Source organism: Aphidius gifuensis, linkage group LG5, assembly GCF_014905175.1.
Source record: "Aphidius gifuensis isolate YNYX2018 linkage group LG5, ASM1490517v1, whole genome shotgun sequence".
Lineage (NCBI taxonomy): Eukaryota > Metazoa > Arthropoda > Insecta > Hymenoptera > Braconidae > Aphidius > Aphidius gifuensis.
Genome location: NC_057792.1, coordinates 11595320 through 11613533, shown reverse-complemented (window position 1 = coordinate 11613533; position 18214 = coordinate 11595320). Strand labels below are relative to the sequence as shown.

Below are 18214 nucleotides of genomic sequence, written 5' to 3'. Positions count from 1 at the left end.
GTTTTCCACCAATCATATACGGTTGTGTGTATATGCACTCAAACGTATTTCGTTACCTCCACTCCTTCACTTTTACTTTTTTTTCAGGGAATTTTAATTTCCTATTGTTTTTGCTTTTCTTCTGGACGGATCCGTTTTGGATGTAAAATCGGATCCAATTTAAATGTAATTTCGGATACATAATTTGGTATCCGATTTAGCCACGGTGTCCTTATTGTAACCGGATCCGGTTCAACGGATCCAGTCCGGAGCCTAGCTGGCGTTACATTTTCAGTCCGAATCGGATCCGGCCAGCCTGATCCGATTCGGATATGTAACCAGGTAAACCGGATCCGACCTGGATCCGAATCGGACTGAAATTTCCACTCGGGACGATTAAAAAAACATCGTAAAGTTCTTCTTTTTAATAGTTCTCATTTTATTCCCTCGTTTCTTTTTGACATTCTATCTCAAATTTCCTCACTCATTTACACCTTTCATACTGGATTTTTCCTCCTAGTAATTTAATAATTTCACTTATTAGATTGTCTTCCTTTATTTTTTTGAATTTTGTGTCTATTTTTATGTTTATCTCGATACCACGACACTCTCATTGTCAGAAAAACTATTATCCTCTTTCGAATCTTATATTTTTTTTTTTTGTAAGCTCTGCCTACATTCCCACATATTATTCTGGCCCAACATTCTTTATCTTTAGCACTCACATTATTCTTCCTCCAATGATTTTTTTTCCATTAACCAGTCCTTATACCTATATTGTTACAATCTGTTGTAACCACTCTCCAATATTTTTTGAATAATTTTTCCTTCTTTTCTCTGTCCATTTACAGTATCCTTTCCGTATATTTATCATAATAATGTCCTTATCTTCTTACCTCTCTCCTCTCTCAGTTGACTTTAGTAGATATTTCAACACATTGTTCTTTCAATTTGAGGATGAGAATATTCTTCTATTTCATGATCAATATAAAATTCAGCATAAAATTTATGGTCTTCTTATCTTGAAGTAGATGGAATGCGATATGAAGCACGAAAATCTGTAAGTAGACAATGTGGATCACCTTCTATAGGTATAAGTTGTGGACTTACTCGTCTAGGTCCATTAACGCATGCTATATTTCTAATAAAACGACAGCTTGCTTCGGCACGTTAATGATATAGCCACGGATTGTTACCTCGACTCCATTTTTAATTTTTTTTTTGACTTTGGGTATTTTTTAAATATACTTCGTGCACCCAAGAATGATAGTGGATTTGTAGGGTTGTAATAGATGTTTGGTAAATTTATTTTTTTATGCTTAACTATTGTGATGACCTTGTTGATGGTCGCAAAATTGATGTAGCTGCTTTTACAGTTTTTTGTAGAGGTTTTTCAACTTTACGTACACTAGATATTTCTTCATCAGAATAAGACAATTCTCTTCGGATCAATCTTCTTGGTGGTGGTCTTAATTTTAGTGTAATTACTTTTTCTTCATCATCATCGTTCTCGCTTTGTTCCCAGAAACTAATATTGCTAACAAAATCTCTAGGCACATGAATATCTTTTAAAAATCGTGCAAACTGCTCATGACCAATTGATCACCATCATAATGACAAATTGCTTACCATTATTAATGCCATGAATGATTTTACCGTCTATACTAACCAATCCTTTATCATTCCATTTCAATCGATTTCCATTATCTGGTCTGGATATGTGATTTATTAAACCTTGTGCTTTTTTTAAAAAAAGTTTTGGAACTGCATTTATAATCAAGTCTTCCGGATAATATGTGTCATTATCATTACTTAAATTTCTGTACTCATTATTATTATTATTATCATTATTGAAAAATAAAAATCGTCTTAAACCTTCTTAATACTCATTCTACTTTTCTCCGTCATTTTTATTTAAATATGAAATATTATGTAGTTGATTATCAAGACGTGATGTCATATCTCCGGATGTTTGAACAGTACCTACGTCGTTGTTTGTATTTAATTTATTAATTGAGTCCTTAGAAATTAATACTATTTTTCTGGCATGTTCCATAATTGAAGTGAAACTTCTTTTCGCAGGGTAGTAAAAAAAAACAGTGTGTCGGCCATGTAACGCTCGGAGCAAGCCAACGGTCAGGTGAGCCAACGCTAGGAACAAGCGAACTAATGAGAGTGAGTAAGTGAGTGGCTACGAGCGAGAAAGGAGATATGCTCAGAATGTGTGTGTGTGTGTGTGTGTGTGTGTGTGTGTGTGTGTGTGTGTGTGTGTGTGTGTGTGTGTGTGTGCGTTGCCATAATGTAGCTGATCAGTTCGCAGCGTTTATGAAAATAATGAATAAAAAAATTATAAATGAATATACTCAATTAAAAATTGTAATTAGCATATTAATATCATCGATATTATTATTATGAATATGATGAATACCATTGATATTATTACTAATATTATAATGATTTTATTATTCTTCATAATATTATTGATATATATAACTATAGTATAAATAAAAATAACAACAATAATTCCAATAATATCATCGATAATAATAATATCAATACTGACAATAATATTCAAATATAAATATTAATAATTATTAGTATTCATATTTCGAATATTATTATCATAAATGTATTATTGACATGATTATTTAGTATAATATTATTGAAATAATTGTTAATAATAATAATATTATAAATATATATTCATTGATTCATAGTATGAATAATAATACTTTCAATAATATCATCGATAATAATAATATCGATGGTATTAATTATATTAATAATGATAATAACGAAAATATAATCATTTAATAATAATAATATCAGTGATGTTAATATTATTAATACCGATATAATATTAATAATCATTAGTATTTATATTTCGAATATTATTATTATAGATATTATTATTAATATCGATAATATTGTTAATAAATGATAATATTATTGAAATTATTGTTGTTATTATTATCATTTATATTTATTTATAGTATGAATAATAATAATAACAATAATTTTATAAATAATAATAATATTAAAAACGATATAATATTGATAATATTATCAATATGATTGATGTTAGTATTATAAATATCATATTGATATCATCATTTATATTTTGAACATAATCAATATTATTATTAATATCATTATTATCATGATTAATCAATTGATTGTGAAAATTATTAAAATTGTTACAAATAAATTGACAGTTTGAAAAAGAAGTTTTACTTTACGCGTATTGCTAACACACAAATTTTTTGAAAAAATATTTTGTAATAACAGCTGTAATTATTAGAGTAAATTGCTGTAATTATTACGGAGTGATGGAGCATCTGCATTATACAATTATAAAATTGATAACATGTTGAGGGAAAAATTTTTTATATCGAACCTTGAGAATCTTACACATATATTACCAGCTGAATTAGAACAATTTAGAACAATTTTAATAGATTATTAAAGTTTAGGTAATTCAACACTTGAGTGGTTCTATAGAAGATTGCAAAGTTTTGGTTACCTTGGTGAAAAAAACTGGCAGAATCCGGCAGTTGTTCCAAAAACCGGTCTAAATCTGTAAGAATCTGACAGAATCGGCAAGAATCCGACAGAATCTGCAAGAATCTGACAGTTGTTCCAAAAACCGGACTAAATCTGTAAGAATCTGATAGAATCTGACATAATCTGTAAGAATCTGCCAGAATCTGTCAGACTATTTTTATTAAAAATTCTAAAAAAAAAAAAAAAATTCTGGCCGAATTATTGTGGTTATTATAAACATCACGGTAAGGTATCAAGAAACTTCAATCTCGAAGCGTTGCATTTTTTTTTTTAAACTTGAATATGTTTTTTAAATTTTTATAAGTACCATAATCTCAGTTCCTATATATGTGAATTAACTCTGACGTGAGCACATGTGAGAATCGTTGAATAACAACTAATTATTTCATTTCCACCGATTGTAATTATTATAAAAAAAATTTTATCTTTTTTAGAAAAAAAATGTGTCATATAGATGTGAAGTCTGTCCCCTCTTATCTTATCCCTCTACTTATTAATTTTTTCACTATTCAATAACTAATTGTATAAAAGTCGATGTAATAACAGGTAAAATTGAAAGTTAACGATGGAGTCAACTAGTAATCTTCTTCTATCACATTCAGTTGCACTCTACAAATCTGAGACGAAAAACCTACGTGTTGGATCGTGGGAAGATTATCGAATTCATATTCTTATTTGTGATAATACTTCAAGAAAAATTTCATTTGCAGTATATAAAATGGAAATATTTTTTGGATTAACTAGAATTTATATTATTTTGGTACACAGCTAGTAGAAGCACAGACGATTTAAAAAAAAAATATAAATCGAATAAGTGTGAAGACATTAGAATATTCTCCATAAGAAGTTATTCATACAAAATTATATCTGTTGTATTTAATCATAGGGTCTGGTGAAATAGAACTACATGAACTGTCGATGAATGAAATTGTGAATGAATTACCGTGGAAAAACCTGCATAGAGAGTCTGGAAAATATTTCTGTTGACATATACAATCATGCAACAATATTGTATATGCATAAGACTACAGGAAAACATAGTCTTGATTTTCATACATCCGATTTTTCGAAACAAATGTTAATAAAAAATTTCTACAAAATTTCTGACGATATTAGAAATACATAAAAAACAAGTTAACTTTTGTCTTATAAATTATTTTTATTTGAAGTAATTCTATGGTAATTGATAATACTACATCATGTACGATTGGTTATTACAAAAGTAGAAGGTGGCTCTTCTGGGCGACTTTGTGGAATGCGGTTCCCTCCTTCCCCCCTCGTGTGTGTTGTGCATGAGCCTATAGTACAGGGTGCATGGGCCTATAGTGTAGGGTAAAAATGAAATAGCATAGGAGTGAGTGAGAGGTATGTGTGTGAGTGAGAGGTTTGTGTGTATGGTATAGGAATAGGTTGCATGAATAAGGGCGCGTAGTAAAAATGCATGGGTGACGTCAAGGGGCAACGGTGAAATATATAGAGCATAGGCCAAGCGTAGTATAGAAATAGAATAAGAATAGAGCATAGGTAAGCGTAGTATAGGCATAGAATAAGGAAATCGTACAGGTAGTGTGACGGTGTCACAAGATAATAAAATATAAATTAGTATAATAATGAAAAAAAGTATATACATGTAAAATTTTATTGTACAAAAAAATAATAGTTCAGATGTCCGACGCCAGGGGGCTACGCACCGTTTGGCTTTTTCATAGCCGCCCAGTACACCCGTCGCGCTGAACTGGCAGCGTGCGACGAGTAAACGTTGGCTTTTTTTGAATGGATTAAATGCTCTGGTTTTTTGCTCATATTCGACTGGAAACGGCGGCATACATTGAGAACCCCCAGAACGGCAATTAGTGGTAAGCCCAGTATTCACTCGTGGATTACTTACCCCCCACTAAATTGTTCCAATTTGAATGCATGTATGAGAGAGAGAGAGAGTGGTAGTACTGGCAACGGACTACAATTAGAGTGAATGGTAGTACTGGCAACGGACTACAAATAGATCCGGTAACGGACTGTCTACAACTTATTGCAATTACTACTGGAAACGGAGTATGAGTAATTAAGGGACCAGAATTAACCAGATTAGGAGTGAGATCTTGGGCGCGTATATTGCGGGGACTCACAGGTATACAGGGATCTTGGGCGCGGACATCGCGGGGATTCACAAAGACCAAGTAAAAGCATCGAGATAAATTAACTATTATTGGGATAATTAAATATTGTAATTTGAATAATTGAATTGGGTTGTTAACTTGGATAATTGAATGTTATAATTGCGTAATAAAATTGAATAATTAAATTGTATAATTTGACGTACTGGACTGGTCATTTTTTGTCACCGAGGGTTCTGATTAATCTACTGTCATTAATAAATTTAAACTGTAATTTTGATTGATTTGTCTTTTTAAGTGGAGAACCCTGCACCACCTGCCAGAACTGAGCCGGCAACCAGTTTTAACATTTTGGTATTTGAGCCTATCGTAAAGTATCACGAATCCACGATAGGTTCATTACAGTAGATAGTTTTTTTAGCATAGAGTTTTCAGTTGTTTTTTTTAGTATAGTTTTTTGGGTTAGTATTTTTAGTATAGAATTTTCAGTAGAGTATTTTCCGGTTTTAGTTTTGAAATACATGTGTTGAGTTTTATAGTAGGGAAAAAAAAGAATAGAGTTTTAAGAAAACATAGATAAAAGTAGTTTTTTTTAATATATTTTTAGTATAGTTTTCGGAAAATATAAGAATAAAGGAGTTTTTTCAATATAGTTTTTAGTTTCGTGTTCAAATCGTATAAGGGTAGAATAGAAAAAATCATCCCGCTGTTAATTTAGTTTACGAACGACATAAATTTTTCTGTAGTTTGAAATGTTTCTTTTGTTATTTTATTTTTTAACGAGTTGCATGTTTTTCAGATTTCCATGCCGAGGGTTAATTTTTTTTCGATAGACTTTTTCTAAATGTTCCTGCTGTTTATTATCTAATTTTACGAGCGACTTGCGATGGGTATTTTCAGATTTTTGTACGTGGAAAAGAGTCATAAAAACAGTGGGTTATTTTTTTGTATTTAAGTAAGTTTTACCGACAAATTTCTAAAAATTTGAAGATACACCTGTTATTTTTTTTTTTGATTTTCTGATTTTCTATTGACAACATCTTAGCAAAAATGGACCAATTAGAAATGATAAGTATTTATGGTGGTGGGAAAATGGGCCTGACTAAAATTATTTTGACTATCATCCCTGAAAATTTTCACGACAAGTGTCAGTTGTGTTTTCCGGGTCTACTTATTCACATCTTAACTAAAATAAAAAATGAAACGCGCACTTGAAACCAACGAAGTTGACCTTAGTTGTAAAAAAAAAAAGTAGGAGATATCCATGGTAAAAAATGGGTACATGAAATTTATAAATATCCTGAACTGTTGAGTGAACTAAAAAATTTAAAGTGCACTGTAATTGCGCGCAGATATTGGGTCTCCGGGTTTTTCAAAGATTTCCCCAAAAAAGATAGAGAACTTCATGATTTTATTCGATATAAATTACTCGGTAACCCGACAGATATACGCTATATAGAAGAGTATCCGGAATTAGAAGTGCAGTTTAAAAAAATCATACAAAGAGTTAATGACAAACGTGCTCAAACAAGTGAAAAAAGTTCAACACAGTGTGAAGAAGATCTGTTGAAGGATTTTGAGAAGGCTGATGAGGATGATATGATGTTTTTAGGTAAATAAATTTTCAATGATACTTTTTTCTTAACTAATAAATAAAATAAATTTTGAATACTTTTTTAAAAAAATAAATAAAATAAATTTTGAATACTTTTTTTAAAAAATAAATAAAATAAATTTTTAATACTTTTCTAACAAATAAATTTTCAATAAAAAAAAAATTTTCAATACTTTTTTTTCAACAAATAAATTTTTAACAAATAAATTTTCAATAAAAAAAATTTTTAATACTTTTTTTCAACAAATAAATTTTCCATAAATAATTTTTCAATACTTTTTATAGACATTGAAATGCCGGTTGACGAAATTGTGATAAACAATGAAATCCCGGTTAATGAGCCTGAACGGGAAAATGTACCTCTTGAAAAAAATGACATGGTTGACACAGGCCGAGAATATGAAACAGCAGCGGCTATGTTTGCCAATGCACAGTTGGAGATAAAAAAAAATGAACCAATTGATGAGGAGTTGGTTAAGTTTTTTGCAGGTGAAATATTTTTTGTTCATAATATTTTTACGCGTTATAGAATGTTATAAAATAATAATAATGATAATAATAATTTTATGTTACAGATCTAGTACAAAGTGCTCTTGAAGAAAATGGACAGAAAAAACAAAAAGGTAAATATTTGTAGTAAAAATAATAATAATAATAATAATAGTAATAACAATAATAATAATAATAATAGTAATAACAATAATAATAATAAAAATAAAATATTCTTTTTATTACAGAACGCAGTAAAGATGACAATACTGAAAAACAGGGAACAGTATTACCTATTCGATCCGGGAAACACGGAAAAAAAATAATAGCCGTAGATGATGATGAAGGTAAATATTTTATAAAATAAATAAATAGAAAAAATTTTATGGTAATAATAATAATAAAATATATTTTTTTATTACAGAACACAGTAAAGATGACAATACAAAAAAAGAGGATCCAGTATTACCTATTCGATCCGGGAAACACGGAAAAAAAATAATAGCCGTAGATGATGATGAAGGTAAATATTTTATAAATAAATAAAAAAATTTTAAAATATAATAATGATAATAATATTAATCATATATATTTTTTTATTACAGAACACAGTAAAGATGACAATACAAAAAAAAAGGATCCAGTATTACCTATTCGATCCGGGAAACACGGAAAAAAAATGATAGCCGTAGATGATGATGAAGGTAAATATTTTATAAATAAATAAAAAAATTTTAAAATATAATAATGATAATAATATTAATCATATATATTTTTTGTATGGTAGATGACGTGGTTATATTGAGCCAATCGTCAACGTCTTCGTCATCATCATCGTCATCGGGGTCATCGTCTTCGTCTTCAGACCCTCCCACTATTATGAATGATAATAATGTTGCTGAAAAATATGACGAAGAACATCAATATCGACCTAAAGCAGGGTCGTCAAAGCCAAAAAATGAGTCTGTAGATATTACAGATTTCTGCGTTGACTGCGAGGGATATCAATGTCCTAATAAAGCAGCAACGCCCCATCACCAATTTTGTAAAGGCTGTCATGAAAAATGGCAGATGGGTGAACAACCGCATTACCCACATCCATCACCAATACCCAATCCAATTTTTGAAAAACGACAACAACTTGTAGATGATAGAATAAAATGTTTACAAAATCAAATACGTGAGCTCGAAGAATCATTGAGTCACGTAAAATGCGATCTCTGTGGTGGAGAACCCATTGTCAATGAATTTGGTCATTGTGAACGCTGTGCCCAATTGATAGATTAAATAATAATAATAAACCCATTTGTAAATAAATAAAATTGTTTGTATGTCTTTTTTACAGGTATTATTGTATAGAAAAAATATAATAATAATAAAACAATAAATAAATAAATTGTTTGTATGTCTTTTTTTACAGGTATTGAAAAAATATAAAAAAAAAAAATTAATAAATAAATAAATAAATAAAAATTTTGTATACCTTTTTCCTGTTGTCTTCTTTTTACAGATATATTTGTTATTGTTAAAAATTTTTCAGGTTACACCATATTTTCGTTTTCTTTTTACCGGTATCAAATATAATTTTGTTTAGAAAAAAAATTCGTTATTTCTCTTGTTATATATTTTTTCACACCAGAGGGCCAGAAAAATTTTCAATTTTGTCGGGTAAAATATTTTACGAAACAGGTAAATTTAGAAAAAAAATCAGTTTTGCTGTGACCACTGCAGTGTGAAGATCTTTTTTTCAAGTTGTGGCTGAAAAATGAAGCGTGTTTTAGATGATGATGTTGGAGTTGATAACAGTGCAGAGTGTGAGTTTTTTATTGATAGTCTAGTCGATGGTAGTTTAACGAACAATATTATAGAACCGCGGTTACAACAAGAGCATTTGGATCAACATTTACGTGTACCACAAGAATCTGAAGTTTTACAACAACAACCTCTTTTGGATGATGTTGAAGTTGACGATAATTTTATCGATAGGGATATAATAAATCGAATCATGCAATCGCCATTACAACAACATCATTTAAGTGAGATTTTACAAACAGGTGGTGGTAGTGATAATAATTTTCAGCGTATAGATATTGTTGATGAAACACAGACATTTGTGGCAAAATATAATTTAAATAAACATTTGATAAATTTTAAAGAGAAAGAAATACCGGAAAATACTGTAGTTGAAACATGGATTGAAGAAGCATTTGCAGAAGTACACAAGCTGATCAGAAATTATTCAAATAATGCGCGTGATCGAGTTATTCTCAGTTTCAAAACCCCTTCTATGAACTCTGAGGCGCATACTCACTTGACACCCGCCAAAAATTTTACATTTGAACGTTTATGGGAGATTGTAAGTAGCATTTGTCAAAGTAATGATCCTGTACATGCTAACGATCTATTTACTATTAACTTGGTTGTATTGAAATCAACGACTGGTGGTAGTGTCCCGCACCACATAACAAAAAAGGCTCGCGGTGCTCTGGAACTCTATATTTATGTTTGCCACGCTCTATTGTAACATGTTTATCAATAAAAAAAAAGAAAAGAACTATAGTTGCTAAAGTGAAATTTACCAATGTTAGTTCACGCGTCATAGCTGGTCTATCCCCACTATTTGTCATAAAACAAGAGTGGGAATAAATGCGCATGCGTGGTGTGCACTTTTAAAATTCGGTGAGCTTCGGTTAAAAAGAAAAGAAGAGCAATTAAAAAAAAAAAGAAAGAAGACATGACAGGAAAAAAAATGTCGTCACCTGTCAAAACTTGACAGCAGCATCTGGTTCAATTCAGTTTCATTCCGTATTTATAATTTATTTAGTGTAAAAAAATATTGTTTATCATTTTGTTGGTTATGTTGTGTTAATATACAACTGTCAAAATAAAATATAATTTTATTCCTGGTTCTGATACAATTATTTAATGCTGGTGCATTCAGTGGTATATTTACAACAGTATATTGGCACCTGGTGAAAGAATCAAACGTTTATTACAAGTTCAACACAATCAAGGAACCTCAACTTACAATGGACCTGTTGATTGTGCAAAAAAATTGTATAAACAAGGTGGTATACGTAGTATATACAAAAGAACTGGACTAATATTATTAAGAGGTAAATAATTGAATAATTTTAATTATCAATTAATTAATTAATTAACTAATTAATCATTGCATAATTTATTTCAAGATATACCAACAATATTTGCTGGTGGATGTGCTGGTATTACAAATTGGATTGTTGCTATGCCACCTGATGTTTTAAAGAGTCGATTCCAAGCTGGTAATTATTATAATTAAAAAAAACAATATTATTTGGTTAATTATATTAATTATATTTGTTGTTGTAGCACCTGAAGGAACATACAAGTTATTGATAATGATGAATAAAACAAGTTATTGAAACACCAGGTGTTCATGTATTTGGTGAATTATTAGATATGCCAAATATCAAAGAACTTGATAATAGTCCACATGCTAAATATTAGAATACTCTTAATCTATTTGCATATGGTACATACAAAGATTATTTAAAAAATATTGATAATTATTTAAAGCTAACACCTGTACAACAAAAAAAAACTTCAACATTTGATAATTGTAACATTGGCTGAAAAATCAAAATGTATACCATATTCAGAATTATTAGAAAAGTTTGATATTCAAAATGTACGTGATTTAGAAGATCTTATTATTGAAACTGTTTATGCTGACATTATTCATAGTAAATTGGATCAAAAAAATCACAACTTGAAGTTGATTATGCTGGTCTTGGAAGAGATGTTAAACCACGTGATGTTGTTGGGACATTAACGTGGTCGTCTTGAATATATTTCACAAACAATTAAGACAATATCTGATCTCCATAAAAGCTGGAACAAACTTGATGATGAATCATCGTTAAAAATATTTTATATTTCCATATTTTATGGAACCAGCAATGAAAATGAAAGCAAATCCTTCAGGTATTGATGGTGGTTCAAAAGCACTTAAAATGGCTGATTATAAAGTTGACTCTGATAATCATCTATTGTTTATAAATAATGATGAAGGAAGAAAATTTGGTTCACCAGTTAGAATATTTACAAATTTACCATTAAATTTAATCAAATTATCAGAACAAGATGGTTATAAATATTGTAAACGTTGTGATAAATGGTCATCACAAGAAAATAAACATTGTAAAAAATGTAAATCATGCACATCAAAAGATGGAAGAAGATTACCCATTAACGTGGTCGTCTTGAATATATTTCACAAACAATTAGTCCAATGATGAATTTATAATAAATAATACTGAAATTGCTAATGTTGGAGAAATTAGATATAGCTATGGAAACGACAGATGATCCTACGACACCAACACAAGTATTAAATTCTCAAATGGAATTTAAAATTGATAATGTTATGTCACTTGGTTCACAATCAATTAATAATGAAACTGTTGTTCAAAATAATAATAATAATTGATCATTATATGAAGCTCAAATTCAACAATTAACTCAACAAAATTTAAGAGTGGTAAGAGCTCTTGTTGAATTACCAGATTCATCATTATTCTTATCAATAATTGAGCCAAATTTTTCTGGTTACAGTATGTGTAATGGAGATGTCAGTACAATATTACCATTGACATTTGAACAAAAATTGAATGACAAAAATTGTTGCTGATGTTGTTAAAACAGTTGATGATCCAGATCCAAATGTCATTAAGATTTAACGATTAACTGTTAGATGCAGCAAGTGATCTTGAAAAGAAAGATATTTCATTAAATATTGTACGAGTTAGTAGACTTGAAAAAATGGATCCAAGAGTTCACAGAGTATCTTTATCAAATCTTGCGCTTCATCATAAAATATATCATTTATCTGTGACGTCAAATGTAACCCTTGGTAATTTGGAAGAAGATATTCTCAATAATGCAGATGTAATTGCATCAACATTAACTTCATCTTTCACAACACAAATGGAAATATTCATGGTAATAAATTACGAGTACCAGTTTGTATAATTGATGAAGCTGGACAATTTGTCGAAATTGAAAGTTTAATTCCACTGATACTTGGGGTGGAAAAATTGATTCTCGTTGGTGATCCACAACAACTACCACCAACAGTTATTTCACGTGTATGTATATTTAGATTATTAATAATAAATTTTAAAAAAAAATATTTATTAATAAATATTTCATTTATTTTTTTGTTTCAAGGAAGAGCGAAATCTTATGGTTTGGATTTATCGTTATTTTCACGTGCACAAAAGTACTTTAAAAAATTCTCTTCAGTAAATCCAATACAAATGTTGGACGTCCAATACAGAATGATTGATAAAATTTCTTCGTGGCCAAACAATTAAAAATGCTGCAAACGTTTTAACCCTTCCAATTGTTTCATATAAATTACTGCATCATGAGTCACCACAAAGTGTTACCTCATTTTCAAATATAAATGAAGCAAAGATTATCATCAAATTACTTGATCTTTTAATCAATAATCTTTCAAAAAAATATGAGCAAGGAAATTCACCAAGTATCAGTGTAATTACACCGTATCATGATCAAAGAAAAATGATTTTAAATCAAATTAAACCAACCATGTAGGTTTTATTTTTAAAATTTTCTTTTACCATTTACTTGTATAAATAATTTATATTCTCAATATATTTTTTTATAGTTACTCAAAGCTGGTGTCATCATTAGAACATGGGCATAAAAAACTGGAAAAATATGATGATGATAATAAAGATAAATCCTTAAATGCTGATCAATCAAGTAATCATTTATATCGTGAAAAAAAAGAAAATTTAAAATCAAAAAGATCAGTGAAATTAAATAGTTATGCATTACTTGAAGAAATAATTGAAAAGAATCTCGCTAGAAGTGAAAAATATATTGCTAATGGATAGTATATTTATAGTTGAAATTTTTGATGATGAGGGTAATGACGATGATGAAGATGATGAAGATAATTATGACAACAATTATCCAGCAATTACTGATAAATTCCGCAAGCGAAGCAATGCATTAAAAAAAAAACCATTTTTATTAAAAAATATTGAAGTAAGAATGTCAAAGGTCAATGGTACTATTAATATTTAGGACAAAGAGGTAAATGTCATTTTTATTTTTATTTTATTTTTCAAATATAATAATAATTTATTTTATAATATTATTTATAGATTAAAATAGCCAATACTACTACTACTACTGCTGTTGATGAAAACTTCATAAATTATGGTTATGATATTGATGATTACGATTGCAGTATATTATCATCATCATCATGATCAACAACAATATGATTATTGCTTTATTAAATTTAATAATGATAGATTATGAAAACAGACACCATCAAAAAAAAGACATTCATTTTCATGTTTAACTAGTAAAAAAACAATGATGCCACCATTATCAAGAACAAGTCCAACACCTGCAAAGAGACGAGAATGTCTAGATATTCATTTGATCAACAACAACAACCAATAAAATCGTTTTGATAGTATGCCAAATTTAGATTGTAATACAAGTTGATATATTAACAAAAACAACAATTCAGCTATCAATAGTAATAATAATAATAATACAACAAATGATAAATCACAACAAGATTTTTATCGTAGTAAAACACTTAATGTTGGTGATCATATACTTGCTGTTAATCATGTTCAATGATAAATGTATGTAAAGTACTGAGACATAACTTTTTCATTTCTGTTCAATTAATAAAATAATTTTTTACTTGTTTTTTTTTTTTCCCCAATCAATGAATAAATTATTTTTCAGGTAAATCTGGAAGTAGAAAAATATAAAGCGTGAGTTTACACTGGTGAAGAGATCTTCCAAAGCCATCAACAATTTATGGTATTATCAGTGATTTATGTTTATTTTTTTTTTATATTCAATAAATTTATTTTATATTACAATTGATATGGCAATTAAAGTATCTTCAGTATTCATAAAGTTTTTTTTTTTTTTAATTTATAATCACTCAAAGTAATGTTCAAGTAATTGTGATTATTAAAAAATATGGTAATTGATTCAAATGAATTTAATTATCAAACAAAAATTGCATATAAAAAAAAAAATTAATCAAGATAATTAATCGCACCAACTTCTTCATTTCTCAAAACTTTAATTATTAAATACCACAATAACTTTGAAGAATAACTTTTTTTTAATATTTATTTCTTTAAAAATGTATATTATATATTTTTTTTTTTTTTGCATCATAAATTAACTATTGAAATAATTAATAAAAAATTCAACTGATAAACAACTTTTAATATAATACTTTAATTTACTGTTAACATTTTATTTGAATAAGTAATGTTTTTCGTGCATATATTTTTGATTAAACATTACATATAAACACACATACATATATATATCTATATATATATTTTTTTTTTTTAAATAAATCATTTATATAATTACAAATCTAATAATCATTGAAGTCAATAATAAACAATTAAAAAAATATTAAATTTATTTTTCTTCAACTTTAATTGGATAAACTTGCCATATTGAATTATCTATATTATGTTCAAGCAGCAACAATTTAATTAATGAATTTATTGACCGACACAAAAATAATCTTGATGAACCAGCTTGTAAATTAGATGTTTTAATTGACTTATTATCTTTATCAACACGATGTGAATTGAATAAAAAGAAAGATGGTTCTTTTAAAAATCCATCAGACAATGATTTAACAGTGAAAGCAACTGTTTTCGAATGACCCATAAATAAGAAACCCCATTTTTTAAAATCTGATTTGCATATATTAATACAATTTTTTAAAGTTAAAAGTAATTCACTCTCACATGTTTTATTGAAAGTACCCTCCATAGGCAGTTGATTTATGTCTATATCAATAAATTTATCATCAATAATAATTCGTGTTAATAATTCGTCTGATGCAAGATAACGATGACTATTTGGGAAGTGTTTTCTGCAACTTACATAATATTCATCACCCTGTTTAATTATGCTGTTCATAATACTCTGAGTAATACTTGAATGGTCGTAAATACTCAATGCTGCAATAGCATAAGTAGCAATTGCAGTGCATTGAGCATTTCTTCTATCTTCAGGGAATTCAACACTGGCTTGGCTACATTTTGCAGACTCATAAAGAAGTACATTTTTATGAGCTGTTTTTAAAACTATTGTATTTTTAACTGGAGCAGGTACTTGAATTTTATTGTCAAGTATTTCCCTTTTTATTTGTGCTCTTATTGCAGGCATATTTTTATCAGTAAAATTGTAAGTATAATTTTTACAAACGTATAATGCATACATGCAAATATAAACTCCACAATCCCAAAAATTTGTTTGCATGGGTATGTCCTAGAATTTAATATATTCAATCTATTATTGTCTATTAATAAAAAAATTATACTAACGATCGTAAATTTGAATAAATAAATAAATAAATAAATAAATAAATAAATTAGTTAATTAATTCATCAATAACAGGAATTCTTATGTCTCTCATGATATTCATTACCCACAAATTGATAGATTGTCTAAAAAAAATAATGGCAAACAATTTATTGTAAAATTATAAATCTGAACATGTATTATTTAAAAAAAATTAAATTGAAATATGCTGGAGTACTTACATTTAAAATTCCTTGATTTTCACGACCTTGACTGTCGTAATACAAGATCATTTTGCAAGCAATATTCAAAATACAAACTGCTCAGTGGTCACGTAAGTGTATAGGTATGAGTATAAATTTTTTTGAAAAAATATTGACCTAGGAAAATATTTTTAAAATTATAAATTGCTTATGCAAAAAAATAAACAAATAAATAAATAACTAATGTTAAAAAAAAATAACAGATAAATATAATACCTTTTTAGTCCATCTTTTTATTTCGTCATAACTTGAATTTTCCAGCTTTTTATAAAAAAAAGAATTCATTGAATAAATTAATTCTGAATCTGTTTCCATGATTAATTGAAAATATTTATTTATAATCTGTAAACAAAAAATGTGGATTGAAGTTATCAACTAGTAATAAATTGATTTTTAAATATTATTCTTTAAATTAATTTAAAAAATTACTTTATCATTCAGCCAGTTTGTTGATTCTAAAGTTGATAAATCTGCTGCTGATATTTCATTATCATTATAATTTATTTGAGCTGGTGAATCTATAGTTTGTTCAAGTGGCTGATATATTTTATTTAAATGGATACATGGAGGCTCATCAATTGAGACATCTACTTCCATGTTCTGAATCACCAATTAATAAAAATATATGTATATATATTGTGTAATTATCATAAACTTTTGTTGTATATTATTAGATATTTTTAAAAATACTAGTTAAATTTTTTATTTGATAAATATAATTTCATACTAACCACTGATTCATTTTCAAAAAGAGGCTGTGTTGTGTATTCTGAATTTTCATCAAGTTTCTTAAATTCAAACTATCAAGTAAATTAAAAAAAGGATAAATTAGAATTATAAATTTATATATATATATATATTATTATTAAAATGAAAAAGTAAAAAAAAATCCTTTTTTAACAAAAATATACTTCATTCATTATGTCTTCCATAGAATTTTTTTGGATTTTTTCATCATCTATTTCTGATTCACTACTACTATCAGAACCACATGTTGATGCCACTTCTTCTTCAGATGATGAAGTTGAAGGATCTTCATATTTTCCCTCTCCATTTTTTCTTTGATCTTTGGTTAATCCTAATACATATTTATTATAATGCCTGACTATTTTTCTGTCTACTTTGGCACAAATCTTTTTCCATACTTCTGGTGTCACCTGATTTAATGCTTCTGCCCACACTTTTTTGACATTTTCATCAGAATACTTATGAAAAATACCAATGTGTTTGTCGAAGTGTCTTTTTGCAATTTCCCACGCCATTTCAATCGGATTATATTTGCAATGATATGGTGGCAGTCTTAAAATCATATGCTCTGTATTTTGAGCAACATGTTCATCAATTATATACTTCTTTTCCATATTTTTTTTTAATAAACCACACAAGTTTAAAAGTTGCTCTTTGTTGCAACTGTCAACGTGGGGAATATTTCTTTGTTTCAACCAAGTCTTCAATTCATTTACAGTCCAGCTTGTACTGGGCAGCTTTTCATACTACAAAAAAATTATTTTTTATACAATTTTGTTATATTTGTTATATTTTTTATTATTTGTTTATCTTATTTATTTTATTACGTACAGTTGTTGCATGTTTTTAAATATAAAATTATATATATCGCAATACTCGATTTGAATTTTACACACACACACCCATATGAACATGGACACACATTTAGCTTCTTTGCGCAACGCTGAAACATACATTTTTTTTTCTCATCTATATAATATAAAGATTTATTATTTTGCCATTCTTTAGTTTTCACAGATCCTTGTTTAAATATCCACGTCTCATCAACAAAAACCATATCC

The 18214-nt window shown here is 28.1% G+C and overlaps 2 protein-coding genes and 1 long non-coding RNA gene across 7 annotated transcripts; 2 read left to right on the top strand and 1 right to left on the bottom strand.

Moving 5' to 3' along the window:
- Nucleotides 1-3127: 3127 nt before the first annotated feature.
- On the top strand, nt 3128-10663 carry LOC122857593 (uncharacterized protein DDB_G0284459-like). Of its 3 annotated transcripts, XM_044159844.1 has the most exons (7): nt 3128-7269; nt 7558-7761; nt 7848-7895; nt 8010-8108; nt 8186-8284; nt 8367-8465; nt 8549-10663. In XM_044159844.1, the coding sequence occupies exons 1-7, from the start codon at nt 7257-7259 to the stop codon at nt 9046-9048; spliced, it is 1062 nt and encodes a 353-aa protein (XP_044015779.1). In that variant the 5' UTR covers nt 3128-7256; the 3' UTR covers nt 9049-10663. The 3 variants fall into 3 exon arrangements, with proteins under 3 accessions (XP_044015779.1, XP_044015780.1, XP_044015781.1); XM_044159845.1 differs by lacking the exon at nt 8367-8465; XM_044159846.1 differs by lacking the exons at nt 8186-8284; nt 8367-8465 and having other exon boundaries at nt 8549-9078.
- A 1032-nt stretch (nt 10664-11695) lies between these two features.
- On the top strand, nt 11696-15029 carry LOC122857607. 2 transcript variants are annotated; one of them, XR_006374238.1, is made up of 6 exons: nt 11696-12283; nt 12358-12890; nt 12977-13358; nt 13436-13869; nt 13941-14438; nt 14545-14896. It is a non-coding gene; the product is annotated as an uncharacterized LOC122857607 (long non-coding RNA). The 2 variants fall into 2 exon arrangements; XR_006374237.1 differs by having other exon boundaries at nt 12973-13358; nt 13941-15029.
- Nucleotides 15030-16237: 1208 nt separating this feature from the next.
- On the bottom strand, nt 16238-17989 carry LOC122857594 (sentrin-specific protease 5-like). Of its 2 annotated transcripts, XR_006374235.1 has the most exons (6): nt 17318-17989; nt 17138-17206; nt 16836-17006; nt 16623-16748; nt 16386-16523; nt 16238-16289 (listed from the first exon to the last, which is right to left on the bottom strand). XR_006374235.1 is itself a non-coding variant. In XM_044159847.1 (5 exons), the coding sequence occupies exons 1-5, from the start codon at nt 17765-17767 to the stop codon at nt 16467-16469; spliced, it is 873 nt and encodes a 290-aa protein (XP_044015782.1). In that variant the 5' UTR covers nt 17768-17989; the 3' UTR covers nt 16373-16466. The 2 variants fall into 2 exon arrangements, 1 of the variants encoding a protein (XP_044015782.1); XM_044159847.1 differs by lacking the exon at nt 16238-16289 and having other exon boundaries at nt 16373-16523.
- Between the last annotated feature and the right edge of the window lie 225 nt (nt 17990-18214).